The sequence below is a fragment of the Planococcus citri genome, chromosome 4 (genome assembly GCF_950023065.1).
Source record: "Planococcus citri chromosome 4, ihPlaCitr1.1, whole genome shotgun sequence".
NCBI lineage: Eukaryota > Metazoa > Arthropoda > Insecta > Hemiptera > Pseudococcidae > Planococcus > Planococcus citri.
In genome coordinates this window covers 5,224,988-5,247,425 of record NC_088680.1, presented here as the reverse complement: position 1 = coordinate 5,247,425, position 22,438 = coordinate 5,224,988, and the positions used below count along the sequence as shown (strand labels likewise).

At 34.1% G+C, this 22,438-nt stretch overlaps 1 protein-coding gene and 1 pseudogene across 2 annotated transcripts; both read left to right on the top strand.

Moving 5' to 3' along the window:
* The first annotated feature begins 5,532 nt into the window (after nt 1-5,532).
* LOC135842478 (cystathionine gamma-lyase-like) lies at nt 5,533-11,523 on the top strand (annotated as a pseudogene).
* An 823-nt stretch (nt 11,524-12,346) lies between these two features.
* LOC135842477 (uncharacterized) lies at nt 12,347-22,400 on the top strand. Of its 2 annotated transcripts, XM_065359958.1 has the most exons (4): nt 12,347-12,496; nt 12,683-12,745; nt 15,820-17,989; nt 21,994-22,400. In XM_065359958.1, exons 2-4 carry the CDS (start codon nt 12,732-12,734, stop codon nt 22,036-22,038), a joined length of 2,229 nt encoding a protein of 742 aa, XP_065216030.1. In that variant the 5' UTR covers nt 12,347-12,496; nt 12,683-12,731; the 3' UTR covers nt 22,039-22,400. The 2 variants fall into 2 exon arrangements, with proteins under 2 accessions (XP_065216030.1, XP_065216031.1); XM_065359959.1 differs by lacking the exons at nt 12,347-12,496; nt 12,683-12,745 and having other exon boundaries at nt 16,387-16,507; nt 16,617-17,989.
* Nucleotides 22,401-22,438: the final 38 nt, after the last annotated feature.

Sequence of the window (22,438 nt, the reverse complement as noted above, 5' to 3'; positions counted from 1 at the left end):
TTAGGAAAAATAAGTTTGGAAAAATTGTTGTGAGCGAACAAAGCGATTCATCCGGCAAAGATATGCTTAAAATTAGTCACGTTTGCTCAAAATGGATTTGCTACGATCTGAAAAGCAGACTTCCTCACGCAGCGAAGCTGGTTAATGCGGCTAAACGAAGATTTCGCTATCTAAACGAAATAAAGGATGAAGATTTTAACTCGATGTTACCCGATATTCCCGTCCAAATTAATGTAGAAACGATGACGAAACTTTTCTACAAATTCTTGTTGGGCGATGGAGCAGTAAATCCAGGTATCTACACGTGAAAGATAGAATTTATACCTACAGTTCGGTATTTCTTATGATTGTGATGATAAACGTTTGAAAATTTGTATCTTTTTTCAGTTCATGAGAAATTGCTGGAAGATGAAAAAAAAGAAGTTTCATGCAGTTCTGGACAAAACAAACGAAGAATTTTTTTTTCCGGTCATGAGAAATTGCCGAAGGATGGAAAAGAGGGAGAAAACAAACGAAGAAAACTGTTGGAAAATAATTATTTCCACGATATCGTGGTACGTGTTGAAGAAAAAACTTACAATCTTCATCGATTCGTGCTGTGTCCAGAGTCCGGATATTTCGCTGACATTTTTTCTGCCCGGCAGTCCAGCGTTCGAGCATCAACTCAACAAACCCCGAATAAAAATGAGTATTCACTTCATGATATTGATCAAACGACCTTCGACACAATCGTCAAATATATTTACTTCGATGAATTGCAATTAACGTGTGAAACTATAACTCGTGTATTGAAAGCTGTCAAAATTTTAAGAATGGAAAAATTATTCGGTAGATGTGTACAGTGGATGAAGCAGAATATTCAAGAAGTCTGTGCGCAAGTTTTTATGATCGATGAATGTAGTTATTTCTGCGTCGTGGATTCGAGATAATATCGAAGAAATTTGTTCGAAAGTTTTAATCGAACGTGAAACGAGTAATACATTGCCGATCTGTTTGGTTTCTTTCGATGTATTGGAGGATTCACTTCTGTCATCGTCACATTCCTGCTTCGATCCGAATAAAATTGTAGACATATGTTCAAAATGGATTATGCACGATGTGAAGAATCGATATCATCTGATACCACAAATCGCTCTCGCTATTAATCGCAATCGCAATCACAATCACCTTGAAATGGACGCTTCTGCAGATTTAAACGATTGTTCGGAGAAAGTGATTCGAGATGCATTATGGAAGACTCTACAATCGACTGCGTTGGTTCCTTCTGCTGAGAAAATATCAAAGAGCGGCGAAAAGAATGTTGACGAGACGCCTGTGTTCGTTGCGATGACTGTTGAAACATTAACAATTCATATTTTGAACGCTGACTTGGAACAAATCGCGTCATTGTGTCTTTCAAATTTAAATCCCCGGACAGATCCCACCAGTGGCACTGCTTTCTTTTGCCTAGCGGCAACTTTGATAGATGATAATTTATTTATCATGTTATCTTTGGGTCGTGATCGGAGTTGCATTGTATTTTATGTATATAATTTACGTTTGAAAAAATTCATCTCCTTGAATAACCGTGTAGAAGGGACGGATGTGAGTTGGTTCCGATTGGGCCATCATTACTCGTTGTTGAATTGTCGCGGTCAAGTTTACTGTTGCTTTATGGGGGGCAATGTATTGAGATATTCGATCGAATTGAACCGTTGGATGATATTTTCGAAGGAACCGGTACGTTCTGATGCAGAAGGACATTTTACTCGAGGCGTGTGGTTTACAAGCGATGGAGATAAGTTGTATAGGTTGTATGCTGACGGTTTTTCTCACGCACCGCACTCATCGAATTTAATACAATTCGTCGTGGACGAATTTAATTTTCAACAAAATGCGTGGTTGTCTTTGCCGCATTTGTCATTCATAGGAGAGAATCGCTGCGTACAAGGGCTAACTATCATTGGTGATAAACTTACGGTGATATTGACGCCAGGTTCTCACTTCATGTCATTTGACCGAAATTTAACAACGTGGCGTGAGTTTTCGCTGACAAACAATAGACTTTTCGATATTTATAAAAGATGTTTCGTCTTGGTGCAATGTGAAGACAGACTTCTACATGTGTTTGGCTATAAATTGTACGAACAGTCTCGAGGTAATCGAACTTGGCAGTTGATAAAAGAACTTCCACTGAGAATGGAACCTCCTTTGGAAACAGTGACAATTCTTCCTAGAGAAAATCCTGGTCCTTATGAGTGTATTAGTGCTATTCATAAGCCCATTGTTCGCACCGATTAATGTAATGCATTTATCTTTATGATTAAGCTTCTACCTATTTCTTTTTTTGTTGTTAATTATTGTGGGAAGACTGACGTAATTATTGATTATTTTGTATTGTAGGTAATTTCAGTTATCAGATTTTGAAAATAAAAGATGTTGACGAAATTCAGTGAAGATTTTTATTTCGAGTTGAAAGTTGATCAGAAAAAATTTTAGTTCTGGGAGTGCTCCTGGAGAAAAGAAATCTATGAGTTTTTTCGTTCAAGCCCCAACTCAACCTGTTTGAGAGAAAATAACCCAATTCCAAAAAACAGTATTTGAGATTTTGAAGACTCGAAAAATGTTGATAGGTGATATGTGAATAATTTACAAAAATGAAGGCCCTGCCTTATGTCGAAATTGTCAAAGTCTCGCTTTCTTCCAAAAATTGGAAAAAATAGTCTCGTTTCGCCACTTTTTCATTAAAAATTCCAAAATCGAAAAAAAAATTTCAAAATATGCTTGAAAGTCTTAATTTTAATAAAAGTTTGAAAAAACTAAGTATGATTATTTTGGCAATAGTCTACAGAAAGTCTTGCTCTTTGCTAAAATTATCAGTCTTGTTTTTTACCAAAAATTGACGAAAATTATCCGCTTTTAAAAGTCATAAAATCTCATTTCATGCGGATGCCAAAAATTGCCTAAAATTGTCGTTTTTTCGCAACTTTACTTGTTTATCAAAAATTGAAAGTTTTTCTTTTTTCAAAAAATCTCGTGTTTTGCCAAAAAATTACGAAAAAATCTCACTTCATCGAAAAAAATTGCGAACCAATTGCCAAACAAACAGGCTTGCTTTGTGTTTATAAATTTGTACACCTGCTTATTGCCTTGAATTAAATTTTTTTAACAAAAAATTTCCCAACTTTACTTATTTGCTAAAAACTGCTAAAAAGTTTCGCTTTTTTTGCCTAAAATTTCTAAAAAGCGACGCTCTTACGAAAATACGAGCAAAAGCTATCGTTTTTCGTCAAAGTTGTCAACAATTTCTTGAACATTTTCACTAATTTTCTAAAAATCTCACATTTTGTGAAATTGATCAAAAACGTTGTGGTTTTTCATCGTTTTTTCACAGAAATTGTTGAAATTCCTCACCATTTGAAAAAATGTGAATATTTTGCTATTTGCAAAGAAAAAAAAAGGCTACTGTAAGGTACTTTTCAGCAATCAATAATTGCTTAAAATGTTCACTACTTCAAGCAAGATTCATCTTTTTGGTAAAAATTGCTGAAAAGATGAATTTTTCACCAAAAAAGCTCTGCATTTTGCTAAAAATTGCTAAAAATTTCTGGTTTTTAGCTAAAAATATCCAAAAAGTTCAACTTTTTTCTCGGAAATTCGCCAAAAGTCCTTACCTTCTGCTGAGGTAGTCATCTTGCTTTTTGTCAAAAATTGCCAAATATTTTCATTACTTTACCAAAAAGTCTTATTTTTTCGAGATTTTTGCGAAATAGCCTCAATTTTTCAATAAAAATTCTGACGAATTTCACTTTTTGTTACCAAAAATTTATAAAAGAAAAATCTGGCTGAAATTGTTGGTCTCGAACTCTCGATCGCGTTTTTTTGCAATTTTTTCTGAAATGTTTTGTAACTGTTTTAATTGGTTTTTGGTCAACTTCCTTTTTAATTACTTTTTCGATTACCAAAGGTACTTTTTTAATGCTTTTGCTAAATTCTGTATTGAATCGATTTTTGTAATAATGTATTATAGTGAGTGTTCAGAGAGTCATGAATTTTTTTATTATTTTTTTTTTTCAAATCAAAAACTGGTTTGTAAAAAAAGTTTGAAAAGTTCCCATTTCTGGTAAGTATGTTTTCTCTCTAAATGGCCTTTTTTTTTTTTTTTTTTTTTTTTTAAGAAAACCCCTCCTTGGGGTATTATTAGTTGCCCCCCCCCCCAGAAGATTCAGACTCATTGCTTGAGGGAACCAAGAGAAGTTTTTTCTCTTTCGTTTTGAGAGGTTTTTAGCAGAAATGAAATTTTTTGTTGAAAGGCAGCTCAAAGAAATGTTTGCACCAAAGTTGCGGGGGGGGGGGGACGCGTAACTTGCAAATTGAATGGCCTACAAACAGCTGCTTTCATTTTTTGATGCATAAACCATCTTTATTTTCAATAGTTGGAAATTATGTAATATCAACTTCAATTTTTCTGAAATTTTATTTGCCTTTCGGTTTCCAAGATAGGCAACACCTTCATCTTGTACGAGAATGATATTATCCCATTGACGTTATAACGTCAATGTATTATCCTAATGGTCGAGATGAATCGAAAAAGCTTGAAAAATACATCATTGGCTAAAATTTCAGATTGTGAAATGAATTTTTTGATTTTTGGTTAATTCATTTTTTTGAAAAGCAAGGGGCAAAAATTTGGGAAAAATCAAAATTTCGTCAAATTGATCTAGAAAGCTGAAATTTTGTATGTATGTAACCTGACCTATTTACGACTTCCCAGATTGATTGGAAACATGTTCCAAATGTTTTGAGCAGTTCTAGAGCCTCCAGCCATATTTTAAAAATTTCAAATTTTTGAAAAATTGGTGTTCAATCAGTCGTTGAGTGGAGGTTCACTAACATGTACTGAACACGTTTATATGTGCTGCTAAAGTTCATTTCGACAGATTTTATGGAATTTTTCAGGGGAACTGGAATTTCCTAAAAATTGCTAGATGTTCCACAACAGCCTAAAAATCATCTATAGTCGACTTGAAATCTCAAAAATTGAGCATAAACCTCGGTTAAACGGATCAATAACACGCATTAATCGTGTTTATTCGTGCTGAAGTTGATTTGGACAATTTTTTACGACATTTTTTGAAAATCTGGAATTTCCTAAATTCAGCTAGAGGCTCCTGAATACCGAAACCACCTCCAGTTGAGGCTAGCATGTTGGAAATTAGGGTGTGTGGTACTGTGTGCATTTCAGCTTAAAAGTCTGCTGGAGACTCTAGAACTGCTCAAAACGGTTCGAAATCATGTCTAGTCGTTCGAAATGCCAAAATTAAGGTACCTACCAAATTTCAGTTGGCTGGTGGTGTTTTATTTACACGAATGATGATTCATCTAAATGCTGGGGTTTGACATACAGTTCACGTACCAGACATTCAGTCCAATAACATGCGTACTTCATTCGATTGTTATTTACTATAGGTACCTACCTATCTAGTTATCTTCAAAATAAGGACGTGATTTGGTAGCTAGAAAATGATTATTGCCTCGTGATAGAATTTTGAAATTATCATCGCTTTCGTGATATTGATTATTTTTTGAATATATATACTCGTATAATGTGATTACCAGTTTTTCGCACGAGTTCATTTCTTCAAGTGAAGACTAACGTTCTACTAACTTTTTATGATATTGGATCCTTCAACATAGCCATATGCCTGTAAGTATATTTTTTCTTCTGAATACAAGTTTTGAATTTTTCTCAATTAATCTCTTCTGGTTTCCTCCATGGACAAATAAAAATAAAAATAAACTCATCCTATTCCACTTTTAGACCACTTCATCGACCAGCGGTTTCTTACCCGAAGACAGCAAGTTCTCCACCAAAGCTCTTCATGCCGGATATTCGCCAGACAAATGTTCCTCAAAGGCTGTCGTCACACCCATCACCCTCAGCAGTACCTTTATACAACCGGAACCCGATGAATATGGAGTAAATGCGACTTTTTCAGACAAATCTTGATTCAACATTGGCATCTTACCCCTCTCCCCCTTTTTTTAACAGGAGTATGTGTACGGTAGTATGGGAAACCCAACCAGAGACGTTTTGGAAGCACGTTTAGCTTCTTTGGACGGTGGCAAATATGGAGTAACTTTTTCCTCCGGAATCGGTGCCCTGAATTCGATCGTACAATTATTAAAATCCGGCGATCATATAATTTTATTTGTATGGAAGTCGTTTACGGAGGAAGTAGTCTTTATTTCGATGAAATAGCGAGTAGATTTCAAATCAGCGTATCATTCGTCGATTTATGCGACGTTAAGAATTTACAAAAAAGGATGAAACCTAATACCAAAGTAAGCGGAGGATATAAGAGTTGGATTAATTCGAGAGCTGTAAGTGTCTCAATTAAGTGTGGAAAATTTTTTCACAGTTGATCTGGATTGAGAGTCCGACTAATCCTACGATGAACGTTGTCGATATTAGCACCATCTCAACGTATGCCAAATCTCAAAATCCTGACGTCATTGTTGTCGTCGATAATACGTTTTTATCTTCGTATTTTCAAGTGGGTTATAAGATGATTTTGCTTGATTTTTTTCACTCTGTTTTTATGGTGAAGTTATTTTTCACATTTTTTTTTTTTTTCATTTTCTTTAGAAACCTTTGAGTTTAGGTGCAGATGTATCGATGTACTCGTTGACTAAGTACATGAATGGACATGGAGATGTTCTTATGGGTGCAGCTGTCACCAATAACAAAACTATATATTCTGGTTTAAAATTCATTCAATACGGTAATATCGACTGTGAAGTTGTTTAGTTAATTCGTCGAGGGAAAATGTAATCGAAATAAGCCTTTGATTTCGTTAATTATTCAATTACGTTTTATCATAAAATTATGATTGGGGCTGTCGTCTAAAATTTGGAAAATTGAGAAAGAGACCAGTTTGTTTTTATGGTATTTATTTTGAGACGCCAACTGTTCCTAAATTACGACTTTGAATAGTTTTCGAAGTGCCCTTAGATTGTGCATTCTCTGGAAAACCAGGAAAAGTTGGGAAATTTTGCACCTCTGGAACAAAAACTGCTGAAAAAATTCTCAGTTTTTGTATAAACTTTTTTTTTGCTAAAATTTCAAAAAATAAGATCAACGTTTTGCCAAAGTTGTCCAAAAAGTCCTAATTTTGTCAAAAGAAGTCGATTTTTTTCAAAATTGTGAAGTACGTTTTTCTTTTGCCTGAAATAAGTTCTTTTTTTAAAAACATTTTTAAGAAGCCCTGTTTTCTGCCAAAATTTCCAAAAAGTCAATTTTTTCCAAAATTATCAAAACGTCCTCATTTTTGAAAAAATTGTCAAAATTGCTGTTTTTTTTGTCGTCAAAAAAATTTAATAAAAGTCTTGTTTTTGTACCTTACATATAAAATATCAGAAAAAGTCTCGTTTTTCGGAGAAGTTCCGTTTCTTGCAAACACTTTTAAAAAGTCTTGTATTGGCCCATTACAAACTTGTTTTAAAAAAGTTCTAATTTTGTCCAAAATTGTAAAATAAGTCAAAATAAAGTATTTTGTCATTTATGCCAAAAAAATCTGTTCTTCTTTTTCAAAATTGCCAAAAGTCCGGTTTTCTGCCAAAATTGTCAAAAAGTCGCTTCATTTTTTGTAAGTAAACATTTCAATGTCCTGGTTTCTGTCAAAATTACCTACGTATCAAAAATTGCGTGTTTGGTCAAAATTTGTAAAAAAAAGTCACAATTTTTTCCAAAATTGTCACAAAAAGACCTCTTAAATTGTCAAAAATCCTTTATTTTACTCTTGTCAAAAATTCAAAAAAGTCCTGTTTTTTACCTAAATTTTCCCAAATTTTTGTAAAAGTTCCATTTTTTGCAAATATTTTCAAAAAATCTTGAATTGTGCCAAAATTGTAAAAAAAAAAAGGTGGATATTAATTCTGTCTAAAATTGTCATAAAAGTTTCAAAATGGTCGTTTTTGTTGATAAAAGTCTGTTTTTTTTTCAAAAGTGCCTAAAAGTAGAATTTTTGGCCAAGATTGTAAAAAAAAAAACGCTCTACTTACTTAATTCTTGTCAAAATTGTCTAAAATTTCAAAAAAGGAGCAATGTTCAGTTGAAAGTTTCAAAAAGCGTGTTTTTTTAAATTTTAACCAATATTGCCAAAAAATCTCAATTTATTAAAAAGTTGTTAGAAAGTCCTATTTCTTGTAAAAAATTTCACCCAAGTCGTGTTTCTCTCAAAAAAGTCCATTTTTGGTGAAAAAATTCAAAAATTATTCCTAATCTTTTAATTCAATTTATAACCTTTATTCGTAGTTACCGCATTTTTGTCCACAAAAGTCATGTTTTGCCAAAGTTGCCGAATAAAAATTCTGTTTTTGCTAAATTTGCCCGAAAAAATCCTGTTTTTTGACGTTTTGACCAAAATTTACAAAAAAATTCGTTTTTTTTTTGTAATTGCCAAAAATTATTTTTTTTTGCCCAAACTGCCATAAAAAGTTCTATTGTCTCTCTATGTGCCAATAAAGTGCTGTTTTTTGCCAAAATTGTCAGTTTTGCTTGTTTTTTTTTTACTTCCTCAATCAATCATTGTATAAGTATTTTTCATTTTTTTTCATTTTTTTCGTTTTTTTTTTTTTTTTTTTTGAAAATGGAAACATTTTGTTAGCAAAAATTCCGGTTTGATCGAATTCAAAGTCTCTCTCCATCAAATTGACTCGAGTGTAGTTGATATTTGAAGGATTATAAGGTTTGAAAAATTGGAAAAATCTGGATAAATCAAGAAAAATCATTTTTTAATAGAGTGCTCTCTGGTCCTGCAAAATTCAAACATGATCTAGTGCAGAAAAAATTACATGATTATTTCAAGACTTTTTCAATCCAAAGTGGAATTATTTTCATTTTTAAAATTCCATTTTCAGGTTCCGGCGCTGTTCCTTCTTCTTTCGACTGCTACTTGGTTGACAGGGGTTTGAAAACATTAAGCGTCAGGATGAAGCAACACATGGAAAATGGTCTTCGAGTAGCTAGATTCCTCGAAAATCATCCTATGGTTGTTAAAGTCCTGCATCCTGGTGAGTGCTGACTTCAAATGTCTTGTTTGATTTCTCTACACGATAAAAATGCCTAATGTATAATTATTTTATTTTACCTACTTTATGATGTGACACTATACCTTCTTCTTAGGTTTGGAATCTCATCCTGGTCATGAGATGGCAAAAAAACAATGGTCTGGATGTTCGGGAATGTTGTCGTTCTATATAAAAGGTGGCCTTGAAGAGGCGAAATCGTTTATTAAAAAATTGAAGTATTTCATTAACGCTGGAAGTTTAGGAGGATGCGAAAGTCTGATCGTTATTCCGTAAGTAGAGAAGTACCTTATTTGATGCGTTTTTTTTTTTTTTTTTAGTTTTGTCATTTTTTTAAAAAAGTTTTATTTTATTAATGTTATGTGTCTTCGTTGCAGGTCCTTTTCGTCACATCCGTCTGTTCCACCTTCGATTCGTGAAAAACTAGGCATATCTGATAACCTACTTCGTGTGTCAGTTGGTTTAGAATCAGTGGATGACCTTATTGAAGATCTCGATCAAGCTTTTCTTGCTGTTCAAATGGCTGAAAATAAAATATAAATCATTGTATTATTGCTTCATTGATATTTTTTCGTGTACCTATGGTTTTTAATGAAGTGATTTTCAAACAATACCTATACTCGTTACTCGGTTACTTTCAGTAATTTTTAAATCTCTGTTTCATTTCTCAATCCAATTTTTAGGTTTTCTTTTTCAATATTCTTAAATTTTTTGTACTATTTAAACGATTTTCAATGCATTTTAATCGATTCTTGAGAGAATGGACCCATTTTTCGCTACCTATACTAATTTTCATTCATGATTCAATGTTTTTCGATTTCCAGCAGTAATTTAAACTTGACTATTTTTTAATGGAAATTTTAAACATTGGTATACTTTGGAGTTCGGACATCCTTTAGTTTTTAAACCAACCACTAAATTCCTTGGACTTACTTTTGATAAAAAACTTACTTGGACGCCTCATTTTCTCAACATAAAAGCTCAACTTAACAAACGTCTAAATTTACTAAAAATTGTTAAAAATCCAAAGTATAACCCATCACGCCAACTATTACTTCACTTGTACAAAGCTCTGATACGTAGTAAAATTGAATATGGAAGTCCATGCTTTACAAACCTGTCAAATAAAACTACTAACATTCTCAAAACTGTTCAAAATTCCTCCTTGCGCATCTGCATAGGTGCTCTCTATTCGTCTCCAATTGATAGTATTTATTGTGAAGCTGCAGAGCTTCCTCCTGATTTTAGGAAAATTCTCACGACAAACAAATTCTTAACAACTGTTGCAAATAATCCATCTCACCCTCTTCAAAGGTCACTCAATGTCTACAGCTCTCAGCATTTCCTCCATACTTCAGGTCCAATCCCAGAATTTATCAAAAATATGAACAACCTACAAATTGACCTAAAAAACCTAATACATCAACCAATATCTTATCCCCCTTGGTCTCTCAAACCTATACAGATGGAATTCTACTTAAGAAACTACCCAAAACATGATCACTCCCCATTATTAATCAAGAGTCATTATTTAGAACTGTTATCAAACTATACTAAATATAACTTATGCTTCACAGATGGTTCAAAAATTACTAATATTCATACTGGTTATGCTTACTCAATTAATGACAAAGTTCTCAGTTTCAAAATTCACAACTGCGCCTCAATTTTTACTGCTGAACTCACTGCCATAAAACATTGCCTAATAGATATAATTTCCATTCAATCAGAAAATAAAAAATTCTTAATCCAAAGCGACTCACTAAGTTCACTGCTATCCATTCAAAACATTTTTTCTGACCACCCCATAGTCCAAGACATACATAAGTCCCTTTTTAACCTCCAATATTATGATTACTCAATTAGCTTCATATATGTTCCCAGCCACATAGGTATCACTGGAAACGAAACTGTTGATAGATTAGCAAAAACAGCCGCTACCCCCTCCCCTCTTACCACTCTCACTCCTGATGACATTAAATCTCTAATCACTCACAACACATTTACTAACTGGCAGAACTTTTGGTCACAACAAACTTCAAACAAACTCTTCCAACATAAAAAAACTACTCTCCCCTGGAAAAATCTAGGCCACCTGAACAGAAAAGAAGAAATCCTGATTACCAGACTAAGAATAGGCCACACAAAAATTACTCATAACCACTTATACCAAAAAGAACCAAAACCCTCATGCCAATTTTGCAGAAACGAACCCATATCCATCCAACACATACTTTTCAACTGTCCCCAACTAAAACAAAACAGACTTACACTACAGATAAAAGAAAACCCACCTACTATCCCTGACGATCCCTCAGAAATACAAAAATTCATCTCCCTAGTAGAAAACATCGGCCTCACAAACCAAATCTAGCCCCCCCCCCTTACGGGTGTAATAATCTTGTAATTATAAACACCCCAAAAAAAAAAAAAAAAAAAAAAAAAAAAATTATTCTTTTAGAAAAATCTTCAAAATCCAGAAATGTATGGTTAGGCAGTTCTACCCTTGAATTATATTTTCTAGGTCATATTTCAACTACTAACGCGTTTAGGTAGCCAAATTCCAACATGTGTTTTTGGAAGAAGTGCCATAAAAATGTCGAATTGTGTGGTTAACCTGCTAGAAATCTAGGAACTGCGGCAGGGGAGGAGGATCTTTGGGATCATCAATTTTTCGTTTGAGTTGCTGAAATTTTTCAAAGAACTGCTCTATAGATTCCCATGTGTTAATAAATCAATAGAAAATAGTTGTTATTTTATTGTGAAACAAGATTCGTTCGAGTTTCTAATGAATTCATTTTGTTTTTTGTTACAGGTGAGTCAAAAATTTATCCGGTTCGATAGAAAAATTCGAGTATTTAGGTGAGTGATTTTTGTGAAATTAAATTTTTTTTTTGGCTCATAAGTCATAATTTGCGGTTAAATTCCAACTGAAATTTGAGGCATAAGGCAATAAAAAATCAGAAATTCAATTTGCAAAAATATTGGAAATCTCTGCATGAAGTAAAATAAATACTTCATCATTCCTCTCCATTTTCCCGTTTTATGGTAGATAGGTAAGGTACCTATTCATTTTAATGATATGATAAATATTGCTAGCTAATTGAAAATTCGTATTGAACATTTTCATTAATTTTTTTCCTTCGATGTGCTGAAATATTAGAATCAATTTCATGATGAGTTTCTTCAGTTTATTAATCGTACTTTAATATCAACAGAGATGATTTGAAGAGATTATACCTCTACCTATCTAATCTTCAATGTATAATTTCAAGGATTTTTTTTTCACGTGTGCAATCAATTTCAGCTGTTTCGACTTTTTCAGTGATTCTGTTTTTTAATTTGAAACACTGTACCTACTCAGTCGTTTCAAATAAGTGGTAATGTACGTTCGTACCATGTTGGACTTTACTGTTTGAGTAAACAAGTAAGTAGATTTCTCATATCTACATACCTACCTAATGTTTCATTTCCAAAATTTAAATAGGTACTCGGATGAGAAAATGTTATATTCAAACTTCAGTTTTACTCATTTTTTTTTTCATTAAAAAAAACTTTGTTCATCAATTTCTGTTTTACTGTTTTTAAAAAGTTTGTTTTTGATCTATTTCAGTTGGTTCTGTTGGAAGGTTTCTAGCTTTTCTCCTTCGATCTGTTTCGTCATGATTGCTATTGAGTAAGTTGTATTTTTTTCTTGAAAACTCAGTGCTTTCAATTTTCATTCTCTCTCCTTCTCCCTGAAATTTTTTTTTTCATGTTTCTAAGTAGATCCTTAGTGAATTCACATTTAAATTTAAGGTAGTTTATCAACGACCCCATGAAATAATTTTTCTAATTGATGACGAATACAAAACAAATTGAGGCAGTTTTCAAATGAATCATTCGTGAACGAATTGATTCGGGTTTAGATAATCTTTTACGAAAGAATTGACTCACTTTTTGTGAAATTTTTGTCGCAAAAAATTGATAAAATCGTTCTTGAATGATTCACTAAAAATTTATCAATTCGTTCGTGAATGATTCATAATTCGTTCGCGAACAAGTCACTTATAATATGTAGATCAGTTCGTTCGCGAATGATTTACTAAAATTTGATCAATTCGTTCGTGAATGATTCACTAAAAATTGATCAATTCGTTCGTGAATGATTCATAATTCGTTCGCGAACGAGTAACTTATAATATTGTAGATCAGTTCGTTCGCGAATGATTTACTGAAATTTGATCAATTCGTTTCGTTTGCGAATGATTCGCCAAAAATTAATCAATTCAATTCGTTCGTGAATGATTCACTAAAAATCAATCAAGTGAATCAAATCATTCGCGAATGATTCACCAAAAATTAATTAATTTGTTCGCAAATGATTCACCAAAAAATTATTCAATTCGTTCTGGATGATTCACTAAAAATTGATCAATTCGTTCGTGAACGGTTCATTAAAAATTAATCAATTCGTTCGCGAATGATTTACTAAAACTTGATAAATTCGTTTCGTTCTGTCGTTTGCAAATAATGCATCAAAAATTAATGAATTCAATTCATTCGTGAATGAATCACCAAAAATCAATGAATTCGTTCGAGAATGATCCACCAAAAATTAATCAATTCGTTCGCAAATGATTCTCACCATAAATTAATCAATTCGTTCATGAATAATTCACCAAAAAATTATCCAATTCGTTCGTGGATGATTCACTAAAAGTAAAAATTAATCAATTCGTTCGTGAACGATTCATTAAAAATTAATCGATTCGTTCGCGAATGATTTACTAAAACTTGATAAATTCGTTTCGTTCCGTCGTTCGCGAATAATTCATCAAAATTCAAAAATTATTTTTAAATCAATCAATTCGATTCATTCGTGAATGATTCACTAAAAATCGATCAAGTGAATCAACTATTTCCGTCGTTCGCGAGTGATTCGCCAAAAATTATTCAATTTGTTTGTGATTGATTCGCCAAAAATTATTCAATTCGTTCGTGAATGATTCACTAAAAATTAATCAATTCGTTTGTGAATGATTCACTAAAAATCAATCGAGTAAATCAATTCGTTCGCGAATGATTCACCAAGAGTTGATCAATTACTTGGCGAATAATTCACCAAAAATTATTCAATTCGTTCGCAAATGATTCACTAAAAATCAATCAAGTGAATCAACTCTTTCCGTCGTTCGCGAATGATTCACCAGAAATCAATCAATTTGTTCGCGAATGATTCACCAAGAATCAATTAATTTGTTCGTGATTGATTCGCCAAAAATTAATCAATTCGTTCGTGAATGATTCGCCAAAAATTAATAAATCCGTTCGTGAACGATTCATTAAAAACCACCAAGTGAATCAACTCGTTCGCGAATGATTCACTAAAAATCAATCAAGTGAATCAATTTGTTCGCGAACGAGTAAATTATATGAATCAATTATCAATTCGTTCGCAATCGCGAATGATTCACCAAGAAACAATTAATTTGTTCGTGATTGATTCGCCAAAAATTAATAAACTCGTTTGCGAATGATTCACTAAAAATCAATCAATTTGTTCGCGAACGAGTTAATTATGGATATGAATCAATTCGTTCGCGATCGCGAATGATTCAATAAAAGTTGATTATTTCGTTTGCGAATGATTCACCAAAAAAAATTAATCAATTCGTTCGTGAATAATTTTCTAAAAATCAATCAAGTGAATCAATTCGTTCGCGAACGAGTAAATTATACGAGTCAATTCGTTCGCGAATGATTCACTAAAAGTTGATTAATTCGTTTGCGAATGATTCACCAAAAATTAATCAACTCGTTCGCGATTGATTCACCAAAAATTAATCAATTCGTTCGTGAATGATTTGCTAAAAATCAATCAAGTGAATCAATTCGTTCGCGAACGATTAAATTATACGAGTCAATTCGTTCGCGAATGATTCGCCAAAAATTAATCAACTCGTTCGCGAATGATTCACCAAAAATTAATCAATTCGTTCGTGAATGATTTGCTGAAAATCAATCAAGTGAATCAATTTGTTCGCGAACGAGTAAATTATACGAGTCAATTCGTTCGCGAATGATTCACTAAAAGTTGATCAATTCGTTCGCGAATGATTCACCAAAAATTAATCAATTCGTTCGTGAATAATTTGCTAAATATCAATCAAGTGAATCAATTCGTTCGCGAACGAATAAATTATACGAGTCAATTCGTTCGCGAACGAGTAAATTATACGAGTCAATTCGTTCGCGAATGATTCACTAAAAGTTGATCAATTCGTTCGCGAATGATTCACTAAAAATTAATCAATTCGTTCGTGTATGATTCACTAAAAATCAATCACATGAATCAATTCCTTCGCGAACGAGCAACTTCTAAATGAATCAATTTGTTCGCTAATGATTCACTAATACGTAGTTGAACAATCTGTTCGTGAATGATTCACTAAAAAGTAAAAATAATTTAATCAGTTCGCGATTGATTCCTCAAACAATCAACCAATAATTTGTTCAATCATCAGAAATTTGTTATACAGTAAGCTGTGAAACTGCATTATATGTTAGCAGTCCTGCAGACCATTCTGAATTCATCTCGAGCGCTCAAACACTCCAATTTTTTATATTTTCTCTAAATTCTGTAGTGATCCGTGGAGTGCTCGAACACCCTTATTATTGTTAAATCATGGTTACCTATACCTACTGCCTTGCTTTGCCTATTTGCCTAAATTATACATCAATTATCATCTAATTTTCATTTTGTTTTAGTTTATTCCGTGGTCTGTGTTTACAAGCAGTAATTGTTTCACATCTGATTGGATATTCCTGCACGGAGAACATCGCAAGTACTCGAATGTTGATGGTCAGCGATGACAATCATCATTTCAGAACTCAAGTTTTCAGAACGGGGCTATCTAGTCAACCTGAACTGAACGTTGTTAATGCGCATATCCATACCTTTCATGAACTTGTCTGCGGCAGCAAATCCTTCGTTGATACGTCCTTACTCATTCCATTCATAGCCGACAATAAAAGAGTTTTAGTGACTCTACCACGCGCGTTTGGGAAATCGATAAATTTGATGATGATCTACACCTTTTTTAAAATGGAAATTCGAAAAAGCACTTTGATACCGGTTCCACGTAATGAAACCAAAGCATTCCAAATGTTCGAATTAGGAAGAGCATTTTGCAATGGAAAATTTGAACCGCTGCAGGATAAATTCCTCGTGACTAATTACAAAGAAGAACGGTTCTATAGAGGAATGGGATCTACTCCGGTAGTGTACATTAATTTTGGATGCCCGCCGTATTTAAGTGATTTCGAAAGTGTGTGTCGATATTTAAAAGGTGTACTGAGACGTTCTTTATTAAGACACAATTACATACTACATGCAGCAGCATCATCCCAACGTGTTCAAAATTTTCAAGCACGCTTCAAAGAAATAAATGATCGGGTGAGTTTGAATTCTGAATTCGCAAATGAGGTAACTTTGATCCAAATAATTCCCCAATTAATCGATTTACTATATAAAATATTTGACAAGAATGTTCTTGTACTCGTAGATAAGTACGATTCTATCATGAATCATATTCATTTTACATCCGCCAACATCTCAGAACTTGACAAACAGCGAACCATGATGTTCCTCGCCTCATTCTTCGGACACTTCACTAAACACAACGAATACGTCAGCAACGTTTTCATGACCGGTATCATGAACTGGATGGGCGTACATTTTTTCACGGATATAGCCAGGTTGAGTATCCATTCTATTCGTGGTGGAGAAGCCACCCAGTTTTACGGTATGGAAGAAGATATCGTGAGGGAATTGTTAAATGATAGTGGACTATTGCATACGATGGACAAAGTAAGACTTTTTTACGATGGGTACAATTTCGGCGATTCGTCTGGACAAAAATTAATCAAAAAATATAATCCTTGCGCCATAGCTTGTTTCATTGAGGCAAAAGAAATTTCCAGAGATATGAACGAGTGGACGAAAACGACCTCGAAAATACTAAAACCGTTATTGAGGTACAAGAAGTTCCACGAGTACTTTTTGGCGCTGATTTCGTACGATGAATTCGCGTTTAAAGTGAACATTCTTCGGGGGGCGACGTTCAACATGCCCCAGATGGATATGCTGACAAGCGCCCTACAACAAGCAAACGTTGCTCCAAAAAGTGATTGGTATGCTCTTGAAAGTCCTCGTGGATTGGTTGATGTGGCATTATATTTATTTCTTGCGACCGGATATTTGACCAGATCTGAGCAACGAACAACTCCCTGTTCCAATAATACCGATTACTTTGGATCTAGATGTTACTACTCGTATTTTCCTGTCAAAATCACTAACCAGGAAATTCGGAACGCTCTAGTATCTGAGTACTTCATGTACATCAGTGAAACGTCGTGTCTTCCCGAGCAGGCTAAGATCATCGAATGGCGCACATCACTTACCAAATTGGCCCAAAAATTAAGCGATGTGTTGCAAGCTAGGCAGCCGGATTATGAAGAATTTGCCAAAGCTTTTGAACTTATGCTTGGCTGCTATACTAACATAACCTACGAGATGAGAAGAAGCGAACAAAAAGCGTACGCGAACGAAGCCCTGTACGAGTCTCTATTCACGAGTGTCATACATTATAACATGTTGAAGATTGGCATTAAACGCCAAGAAAATCAATACCGAATAGATGGGTTTAGACCGACTGTAGTTTGTGAAGCTGCTAACGGCACCCTTACCATATTTGAAGTGAAATATTTGCCAGGCGATTGTAATATGCAAGATGTTGTAGAAATGTTGGATAATGCAGGTCGTCAATCGATCGAATATGCCAAATGGTACTTGACTGGACCAGGTCACGTCAAAATTGTTCTTCTTCTTGTGAAAGAATCTGACCATGGTGTCGTATTGCGCACCTATACCCTCAAGGTGAGTTTAGTTTATGATGGTACATTAGGGTGGCCCTTATTTTCGAAGTTGGGATTTCCCCCCTTCCAACCCCTTAAAGTGGTGACCTCTGGTGAAAACATTATACCCTATTTTTCAAGTTCTACGGCCCCCAGCACCTCCCCAAAGGGGGTAACCGTCAAAAAAATTGTTGCTGACACGTGAAATATTATGTTTTCGATATCGCTGAACACGAATATAGCCTTAGTTTTTCAAATTGACCTCACCTATGGTCCCCAGAACCTCCCCCCAAAAGGTTAAAGATCCAAAAAATTGTTTCATTTGTGTTGAGGGTCTTGGATGGGGCCCAATCAAAAATCTGACGTCGAATTCGTGTTCAGCGTCACCAAAAACATACCTACTGTTTCATGTGCCGCACGAACAAAACACTTTTTTAAACTTTTACCCCATTTGGGGTGGTGCTGGGGGCCGTGGATGGGGTCCAATCAAAAATCTTACATCATATTCGTGTTCAGCGTCACCAAAAACATACAATTCGATGTATCACATGTCCCAGATTTTTTTTGAAAGTTTTGCCCAAATTTGGTGGAGGGAGTGGTTCCTTTTCATATTTTGAAGATCCGTCTAGAAAATTAAGTACTTATGTATTTCGAAAAAGCATCAAAGGTATGTACATCTAAGGAAATTTTTTCAGAATTTTAAATGGTAGCACCCACTTACAGCACCATTTCGAAACATGAACTTTCAATTTGGAAGTTCAACTTTCAACTTTTGAAAATTTCAAAATGCTTAAAAAATCAAAATGCAATGCTCTTTCGAACTGCGAAATCAGTTTTGATCAAAGTATCATAGCTTTGGAGGTATGCACTGCTGAAGTTCCTCGAGACAATGTGAAAATAATTGATACCCCCCCCCCCCTCCAAGGAGCTGGGACCAAACAACTTGACCAGTTCAGCTTTTCGCAAAATGGCGATTTCACCCTTACTGAGGAAGGGGTCAAGTTGTCAGTTTTATGAAAATTGTTTTGAAAAATTAAAATCCACAATTTAAAACGTGAACTTAATTTACGGTAGACTCGAAAATATTTTAACCAAAGTTGCACTCCGCAACTTGTCTGCTACCCCCCTTCCCCCCCCACAAGAGGTCATTACCCTTTGTCAATCTACGTTTTTCGGCTATATCGCCGAAATGAAGGGTCGGAGGGAAAAAAATGATTGAATTAAAATTATTCTACGTCAAATTTCCTATAAGCATGACCAGTTCACTCAAAATATATTTTTCGATTTTTTGTGAATTTTTGAAAATCAAATTTTAGGTCAAAACCGAAGGAAAAAATCAAAATTTTACCAAATTGAGCTTTAAAGCTGAAATTTGGGACATATCCGATTTTCGACCTGCCAAATCGAATGGAAACGATTTCAACCCGTTTTGAGCAGTTCTGGAACCTCCAGCACATTTTTGAAACTTGAAATTTCCACCAAATTTCATCAAAAGAGCGGAAATTAACTCTGTAAACTAATTTCAATAATACGCTAGGGAGTCGACTGCGAGTAGATTTCAAGTCGTTTTGGAGTCGTCAGCAAGCTTTTGGAAATTACTGGAGGCTTCCAGTAAATTGAAACTTGCAATTTCTACAAAATTTCATCAAATGGAGTTGGAAAACCGAAAGGTACTCCGGATAACTTTTGTGGCATTTTTTGAAGAAAAGAAGTTTCTAAAAATGTGCTGGAGACTCCAAAATGGATAGAAACTGCCTGCGATCCACCTCAGAATAATGTCAAAAAATGGGTTGTCTCTGTTTGGTAAAATTTTATGGAAATTTCGTGCACTGAAAAATCTGCTGGAGGCTCCGGTAATTTCCAAAAAGTCGCTGGAGGCTCCAAAATGGCTTGAAATATAGCGGTAGTCGACTTCATAGCGTATTGAAATTAGTTTATAGAGTAAATTTTAGCTTTTCAACTGCTTTTTATGAAATTTTAAGTTTCTAAAATTTGTTGAAGTCTCTAGGAATTTTTGAAAAGTCGCTGGAGACTCCAAAAAGACTTAAACCAACCTGCAGTCGACTTGATTATGTGTATTGAAATTGGAGTGCACAGTGAATTTTGGATTTCCTGATTCTGTTTGGTAAATTTTTATGGAAATTTCGAGCATTGAAATATCTGCTGGAGGCTTCATTAATTTCCAAAACGCCGCTGGAGGCTCCAAAACGACTTGAAATCTACTCGCAGTCGACTCCCTAGCGTATTGAAATTAGTTTACAGAGTTAATTTCCGCTTTCCAACGGCTTTTGATGCAATTTTGTGGAAATTTCTTCAAGTTTCAAAAATATGCTGGAGGCTCCAGAATTGCTCAAAACTGTTTGAAATCGTTTCCAATCGATTTGGCAGGTCGAAAATCGGATATGTCCCAAATTTCAGCTTTAAAGCTCAATTTAGTAAAATTTTGATTTTTTTCCTTCGGTTTTGACCTAAAATTTGATTTTCAAAAATTCACAAAAAATCGAAAAATATATTTTGAGTGAACTGGTTATGTTTATAGGAAATTTGACGTAGAATAATTTTAGTTCAATCATTTTTTTCCCTCCGACCCTTAATTTCGGCAATATAGCCGAAAAACGTAGATTGACAAAGGGTAATGACCTCTTGTGGAGGGGAAGGGGGGTAGCAGACAAGTTGCGGTGTGCAATTTTGGTTAAAATATTTTCGAGTCTACCGTGAATCAAGTTCACGTTTTAAATTGTGGATTTTATTACTTTTTTAGAACAATTTTCATAAAGTTGGACAACTTTACCCCTTCCTCAGTAAGGGTGAAATCGCTATTTTGGGAAAAGCTGAACTGGTCATGCTGATAGGAAATTTAGCGTAGAACAATTTTTGTTCAAACATTTTTCCTCTCGGACCCTTCATTTTGGTGATACAGCCAAAAAACGTGTATCGGCAAATGTTAATGACATCTTGCGGGGTGCAACTTTTGATGGGTTGTTTTAGAGACCAATCTGAACAAATAATGTAAAATTCTGCTTTCCCTCAATTTTTTCGAGGTTCGACTAAAAATTTTGCTAAAATGACTGGTTAATTTTCGAAAAGAAAGAGCTAAAATTTTCGAAAATTCGTATTTTGAGGAATGAAAAAACTAAAGACAATTTTTTAAGTGAGAAGTTTTTTCGGAAGGGCTTTGAAATTTTAGAATTTTGATCTTTTTTCCAGAAATTTCTTGGTCAAAAGCTTCCAAAATTTTGTGTTTTGAAAAAAAAAAGTTTTTTTATGAGAGGATATTGAAAGTTCAATTTTGAAAAAGAAAAGCAAGAAGGCCCGAACAAAGCGAGGGCTGAAGTTTTCGAAAATTTGATTTATTTATTTAAGAAAGTGAATTACCTATTACCTACTTCTTTTATAAAAATAGTTAGGTCATTTTTTCTGCCTTTGAAATTTTCGAAAGTTAAAACAGCTGATATGTTTGTGATCCAGAAATTCGAAATTAGACAACTATTTAGACCTGATTGAAGCGAGGGCAAAATATTTCAAAAATGCGTAGGTAATTCAAATAATTTTTAAATTTTTGGCATAATTACTTAATGCAAAATACCTGCGAAGAAGAAATTTTCAAATTTCGAATTTTTTCAAAAATGAGCAATTTGCAAATTTTTAACCCATCAGTGGAACGCTGAAAGTGGTCTTGAATTTTGACGCATGAATCTCAAATTATGCTTTATTTTGGGACTGAACCTTTTTTCCCGAAACAGGTTGGGTAGCAACAGGAGCGAAAAACTCGCAATTTTTAAAAAAATGTCCACTCTTAGGGTACCCATTTCGGCCATTTCTCCCCTCCTGGCTCCAGGGACACCTCCGGAGCTAAAAATCAACTCAAAATGAAGATCGAATTTGGTCAAAATTCGTCGTAATTTTTTTTGCGATTCACCCTAATGTACATACGAATATTTATAGGTACTTGGTACTTTCTTTCTACCTATACATAAAGTGACGTATGGAAGGTGCCTCAGAAAAATAATGTTTATTTCATTACAGAACAATGATATCAGATTGTGGACGTGGGTTCCTGCAACCTATTGACCACATTTGAGTAAAAATACAACTAAAGTTGACCATATTACCTTTGAAATCGGGTACCGATCCTGTGTCCATGGTCCAAAGTCGGTCGCAAGGGTCGATATTGACTCGGTACCAAGACTGAGACGATGTTACCTGAGGTTTGCTGTCTGGATGGAATGATGTCAACAAAGGCACGTTTTTGTTCGAATCTGCAACATGAAAAAAATTTATTCAAAGGCACACGAATCTCTTCATCTCAGAGTACTTTAATTGATCTACAGTTTAAAAATGTGTTATTATTGAATATTGATACCTACCATTGGAACATAAATTTCAATAAATCGAATTACAATGATAATACATACATACCTACTTAATGTAAATATGGTACTTTTTTCTAAAACGCATTTTCAGTGAAATT

What these genes read in the sequence shown, in the direction of transcription:
- LOC135842477 (XM_065359958.1), top strand. An exon ending in TGCGCACCTATACCCTCAAG is followed by an intron (nt 17,990 to 21,993) that starts GTGAGTTTAGTT and finishes ATTTCATTACAG; the next exon opens with AACAATGATATCAGATTGTG.